Genomic DNA, 5,920 nt, shown 5'->3' on the forward strand with positions numbered 1-5,920 from the left:
GGGTGTCTCAGTCGTTAAGCGTCTGCCCTCGGCTCAGGTCACGATCCCGGGGTCCTGGGATGGAGCCCCACATCGGGCTCCCTGCTCAGCCAGAAGCCTGTTTCTCCCTCTCCCACTCCCCCTGCTTGTGTTCCTTCTCTCACTGTGTGTCTTTCTCTGTCAAATAAATAAATAAAGCCTTAAAAAAATAAAATGCCTGCCAGAAAAGAAAAAGAAAAAAATTAAAAAAAAAAACCCTCAAATTGAGGGGGTGAAACCAACCTCGTAGGAGCAAGGACCCTGTCTGCTCCGCTCTCTCCGGGCCTGGCGGGTCGTATTCAGCACGGCGGACAGCTCCCCGCCCCGCCCCGAGCCCACCGCACCCTCCCCTCCGCCGCTGGCAGCCTTGCCATTGGCTCTCCCAGCTCCCCTCTTGAAGCTGCCAATTCTACACATAGACCCAACCTACCCAGGAGCTTGTCTTCTCGCCTCTCCAGCGCCCGGGGTAGCCCAGGCCCGGCAGAGAGCCCCGGGGTTTCCCAGCCTCGGAGGTTGGTTGTCGGCGCTCGACCAGGCTTGCGGAGACGGATTGCTTCCTACAGTTCGTCCCCGGCCTTCACCCTGTGACAGACGCTTGGCTCAAGATGAACCTCAACTTCACTGCTCCTCTACACCCAGCGTCTTCTCAGAGGCCCACGTCCTTCTTCATTGAGGACATCCTGCTGCACAAGCCCAAGCCACTAAGGGAGATGGCCCCTGACCACTTCGCCAGCTCTCTGGCCTCCCGGGTCCCTCTGCTAGACTACGGCTACCCCCTCATGCCCACACCCACCCTCCTGGCTCCTCACCCCCATCACCCTCTGCATAAGGGAGACCATCACCACCCTTATTTCCTCACCACCTCGGGTAAGTAACAGGGGACTCCAGGTTTGGGGAGCGGGAGAGCAGGTCTCCCAGTGCAGACCCTAAGCTTGTGGTAGAGCTGAGGAAAGGCCAGAGCTGGTTTGGCCTGGCTTGTCAGCTTCCTTCCCTAAGTGACAGTGGAACATTGGGCATATATGGGTGAGAACATGCAGAGCTCCCTTGAGGCTTTGCCAACCCATTGGGGATAAGTTGCAGTCTCTCCACAGGCTTTATAATGAAGGAAACCTTCCTAGCCAAGAGGTGGAGGTGGAGGTTTTGACAATATTCTTGGTGTATAGCGCTCAGTCTCCTTCTTGGTGGTCTTCCTGGTCACTGTGGTCCAGCTCTCAATCCTGATTCTCTGCCTCCCCTTGCTCTAGGGGAGACCCGTGACCCCCCACCCCCACCCCCATGAAGCAGAACTCCACTTTCTAGCTCATTTACTCAAAAGGCTCCAGCGGGTCCAGCGCTCTCCTCTCGGGCGCCGAGCATTCGCGGATATACTGCTGCAGCTTAGAAGAGTGAATGAGGCTTTGGGATATTCTGAGGACTGAAGGTTTGACCTGACCAGAATAGCGGGGGAAAGGGTAAGAAAAAAAGTGTGTGTGGTGGGGAGGAGGGACACCACTCCTCATTAACCCTCTGCACTCCCACCGTCTAACTCTGCAATCTTGGGCTCAGCTGCCCATGCCCCGGTTGCTGGTGAAGCTGGAGCCCCCAGCCAAAGTATTTTGATTTCACGGATTTTGATTTTCCGTGAATGACAAAGACTGGGGCCAGCAAAGTGGTTGGGACCGGGAGATGTGAAGAAATACCCAGATGTTTTCTGCCGCTCTCTGCAAGGACATTCGTGCTTTCTTCTTTGACACGATATTTTCATTCCAATTGCAGTATAATAATTCCTTGAGTCCAGATGCAGAGTGCAAGTGGGAAAACAACTCCGTCTCCGCCAGGGCCCGAGACAGTTTGTGAAATGCATGCTCTGGAATCTAAGACAAAAGCTAAAAGTTTTTTGAAGCAGTAAAACCCAGATTCTGAGGCACTGGGTTGGCAGGGCCCTTATAGAAGCTGTGTGGAAGCCTGCGTGTTGGTGTTCATCTTTATTGGCCTCACTTCCTGGCCCATGACAGCCTGTTCTGGGCTGCACCCACCTTCCCCCCAAATAGCAGTGGCCAAAGCCTGGGGTGCCAGAATTGCTTGTTTCCTCCACTGCCCCCCTTCCACCCCACTGACAAACTGATGTCTGTGGTAGTTTACTTGGTGTGTCTCAGACACCATAATGCCTGCAGAGGTCAGGAAAGACAAGAGAAGTCTCCCCTTGACCTGGTCGGGGAGGGAAGTGCTTCAGTGCTTCTGCTTAGGGTCGAAGAAGAGAAAGAATAAGAAAAAGGATGAAGATAAGATTAGAGATGGGGTCCCCAGCGGTCCCCTGCAACTGATAATGGAACGTGCCAGGCGGGAATTGCGCCTGGTTCTTGTTTCTGAAAAGCTCCTGATGAGAGAGTTTTATCTGTTGCCTTTGGCCGTAGGCGGGAGAATGGGGGCAGCTCGGGAAAGAGAACGGTGTTTTTTAGGTTGGGAAGGAGGGCCACATTCATGCCTCTACCAGCCCCAGAACGACACAGAGTGTCCTTAGGGATAAGGCAGGGTGATAGCTGGGCAGAGCAGCTACTGGTCCAGCCGACATTTGCAAGAAAACTTCGGACGCGCCACAGAGGACTGCCAGACGCTGCGAGAGTCCTTCCAAGAAGACATTTTCTAAGGCCTCCAGTTTAAAATTTTTCTTTTCCATTTGACTTACTGTTTATTGTTTGTAGGTCTAGACGACCTGCCGTATAAAGATCTCCAAGCGCTGTTCTTGTCATTTTTTATTTCCCCTCCCCTGCGGTTCCTGGGAGAAGGGCTGGAGAAGCTTTGGGGCGACGAGGGGACTCGCGGAGGCAAAGAAGCGGAGGGAGGCGCCGGGGACCGGGGGTGGGGGGTGGGGGGGTGGATAGTGCGGCTGGAGGTGGCTCCCGGGGATTGCGCTTTAACCACTCGGCGGCTTTTCTCTCTGCAGGGGTGCCTGTGCCGGCGCTGTTCCCGCATCCCCAGCACACCGAGCTGCCCGGGAAGCATTGCCGCCGCCGCAAGGCTCGCACGGTTTTCTCGGACTCTCAGCTCTCCGGCCTGGAGAAGAGATTCGAGATCCAGCGCTACCTGTCCACGCCAGAGCGGGTGGAGCTGGCCACGGCCCTCAGCCTGTCCGAGACGCAGGTGGGCCCGAGAGGGGCAGTTCTGATCTCCGCCGCTCTTTCCTCTCCCCTTAAGTCCTACCACCTCTGCACCCAGTGCCGAGCTCTCGAGTGGGAGTGACCCCCTCCCCTTTATTCTAGGCTTCCCCAAAGATCCTTAGTAAAAGTACCGACACCTCCAACCTCAGGGCAGACTTCCGGAAGCATCATCGCTCGAGCAAGCTCTGGACAGGGGCGAGAAACTCCTCGGCGTTCGTGATGAGCGCGCCTAGTTTGCGAACGATTAGTTCTCTGCCGCCCCGCCTCTCTTCTCCGATCCGGCTTTAACCCTGGTCCGACGTAAAATAAGAGACTAGACGGGTTCTTGTCCTGAGCGAAGTCCACACAGGGAATTTTTTTTTTCCTTATTATTTTAATCTCCCTCACAGGCGCAAGTCCTCCAATCCAGCCTCCTCACTCCCCCACTGTAATGTAAGCGCCCAACTTATCGCTCTGTTTTGAGAGGGAGAACGGTTTTCATCTTCCAGATTCTGTTCATCTGCAACCTTCAAACTCCCTCCTCCAGTTCCTCTCTCTTATATTCTCTGTACCTCGGAGCCCAACTTTCTGGGAAATCGTTAGCCACGCCGGCGCCCCTGATTGTTCTCTCTGATGAGAACCAGCAAGATTGATTCTCATCTTCCTGTCCAGCAAGACCAGGTGTTTAGAGGCCAAAATGAGGGGAGTGTAAGTTAAACATAAAGGAGACTCACCCACGCAGCACTTACTATTTGTAATTATAATTGATAACAGTATTAGTATTAACTAAGCACTCCATTCTGTCCTTGATCGTTATTTTGGACAATTACTTCCAGGAGCCTTAGGATGCTTGATTCTCATTCAGCCGAACACGGTAACTTGTGAGCAGTTCAGGTGTGATTTAACCCAAGAATGAGACTCTCACAGCTCTTGGATAATTTCTGAATGGGTGCGGTCCGTTTTCCTAACCCCCAGCCATCTCTCAGATCCTAGTAACGACGAGTCTGAAGGAATGACGTGGTTGTATTTTTTTTTTTCTCCCTGAAATCAGGTGAAAACGTGGTTCCAGAACCGGCGGATGAAGCATAAAAAGCAGCTGAGGAAAAGTCAGGACGAGCCCAAAGCGCCAGATGGGCCCGAGAGCCCTGAGGGCAGCCCCCGCGGCCCCGAGGCCTCAGGTGCAGAGGCTCGCTTGGGCCTGCCCGCTGGCCCCTTCGTGCTGACCGAGCCCGAGGACGAGGTGGACATTGGGGACGAGGGGGAGCTGGGCCCAGGGCCGCACGTGCTCTGAGCCCCGTGGCTGGGGAGGCGGGGAGCACGCGGCGGGGCAGGGAGCGGTTCCCTCCGGGATGAGGAACGCTCGGACTCGGGTCGGGGGCGGGCCTCGAAGATCCGTTCCTGGAACAAAAACAAAACACACCTGTCAACCCTCCAACCCGCGCGGCGCCCCGTGGCTCGGCCTACGCCCTCCTCCCCCTCCCGCCCGCGGGCTCCCTGCCGGGCGAGCGTGCACCTGCGTTAGCTCATTCCCGCGCCCCGCGTCTTAAGTGGCGCAAGCTGGACCCTGGGCTCTAAATCCGCCGCGATCGCAGACCCTCTCGGCCCTCTCCTCTCCGCCACCTGCCCCCAGCTCTGTTGTCCAGGCTTCGAGACCTCTCCACTCGGACCCTTTGCCGTTCCTTGGGTAGACCTATTGGCTGCAGGTAAGGGACCCGGAGTGTGGGCCGTCCGCTCTGCGGGGATCCAGGTAGAACGACAACCAAATGCTTAAGTTGTCTTTGCCGGACAGACTCGCGGGCTGCTAGCCACAAACCTTCTACTGGGGTTCCCGCACTACACATCTCTTAACTCAAAAACTATGGCGACAACCCCTCCTCCGGGCGGCGCTTCCATCCTCTCCCTTCACTGTTCCCCTCCTGAGCTTCCGGTTCGGCACCCAGGCACCCTTAAGCTTGTGGCCCCCGGGGACACCCGCTCTACACGCCCCACCTCCCCCAGTCCCAATACCGAGCGGCGCCCACGAGCGGCCAGAAACTTGGACAGGAAAACCTACCGAGCAGTTTCTGCCTCCCGACCTGGCTGTATCTGTCCCGCAACTCTTAACACGGCCTGTGGGCTACTGCTATTTTAAAAGTGAGTGTTCCTTGGGCTGTGTGCGGAAATGCTCGTTTTCGTTGCATTTTAGGGAATGCGGCGCTTTAGCGGGACTAAAACTAAGCAAGCATCCGCTTCCGGACGTGCCCCAGCGTGAGGACTGTTGCGGTGGGGCAGGAGTCTAGCCCAGCGCGTCGCCCCTCTCCCTTTCCCCTAGGAGGTCTCCTATTCTCTTCCTCGGGCTTGCAGTCTCTTTAGATAATAAAGGGCTGGCTGCGCAAAACTGGGAACGAACCGAGTTTCCGGGAATCGTTTGTGAACGCGTCCTCCTCCGCGCACGCCCCCTCCCCTCCACCCCAGGCAGTGTCCTGTTTTCCAAAGGAGCGAACCGGGCTCCTCACCTTTCCTTGACCGATCCCTCCCTCCCGTCCCGATTTTTCTGTTTTTAATCGTTTTATGGTCTTGAGTTCCACCTGTGTGGAAAGTCACCGCAAATGGTATTTTTTTTTTTTTTTGACTCTCAAATACCGAAGGGACAGAGCCCCCTTGATATCTGGAGTTCGAAATTACGCTAACAAACTGTGTGATGACCCTACGCACCCGGTATACTTATCAGATACAATGTCTAGCAACCTGCCAGAGGAGAGCTTCGCTTCCGATCTTCCTTTGGCTCTGGTTGTGTATTTAGGTAA

At 55.6% G+C, this 5,920-nt stretch overlaps 1 protein-coding gene across 1 annotated transcript; it reads left to right on the forward strand.

Annotated features, from left to right (window-relative positions):
• The first annotated feature begins 623 nt into the window (after positions 1 to 623).
• On the forward strand, positions 624 to 4,437 carry BSX (brain specific homeobox). Its single transcript, XM_059415026.1, has 3 exons — positions 624 to 885; positions 2,942 to 3,138; positions 4,186 to 4,437. The coding sequence occupies exons 1-3, from the start codon at positions 624 to 626 to the stop codon at positions 4,423 to 4,425; spliced, it is 699 nt and encodes a 232-aa protein (XP_059271009.1). The 3' UTR covers positions 4,426 to 4,437.
• The last annotated feature ends 1,483 nt before the right edge of the window (positions 4,438 to 5,920 follow it).

Source organism: Mustela nigripes, chromosome 1 (assembly GCF_022355385.1).
Source record: "Mustela nigripes isolate SB6536 chromosome 1, MUSNIG.SB6536, whole genome shotgun sequence".
NCBI classification, from domain to species: Eukaryota; Metazoa; Chordata; class Mammalia; order Carnivora; family Mustelidae; genus Mustela; species Mustela nigripes.

Excerpts from the sequence above, each read along its gene's own strand:
- BSX (XM_059415026.1), top strand. The coding sequence starts at position 624 with ATGAACCTCAACTTCACTGCTCCTCTACACCCAGCGTCTTCTCAGAGG. Across the intron at positions 886-2,941 it reads TTATTTCCTCACCACCTCGG|GGGTGCCTGTGCCGGCGCTG; the intron begins GTAAGTAACAGG and ends TTCTCTCTGCAG. Across the intron at positions 3,139-4,185 it reads TCAGCCTGTCCGAGACGCAG|GTGAAAACGTGGTTCCAGAA; the intron begins GTGGGCCCGAGA and ends CCCTGAAATCAG.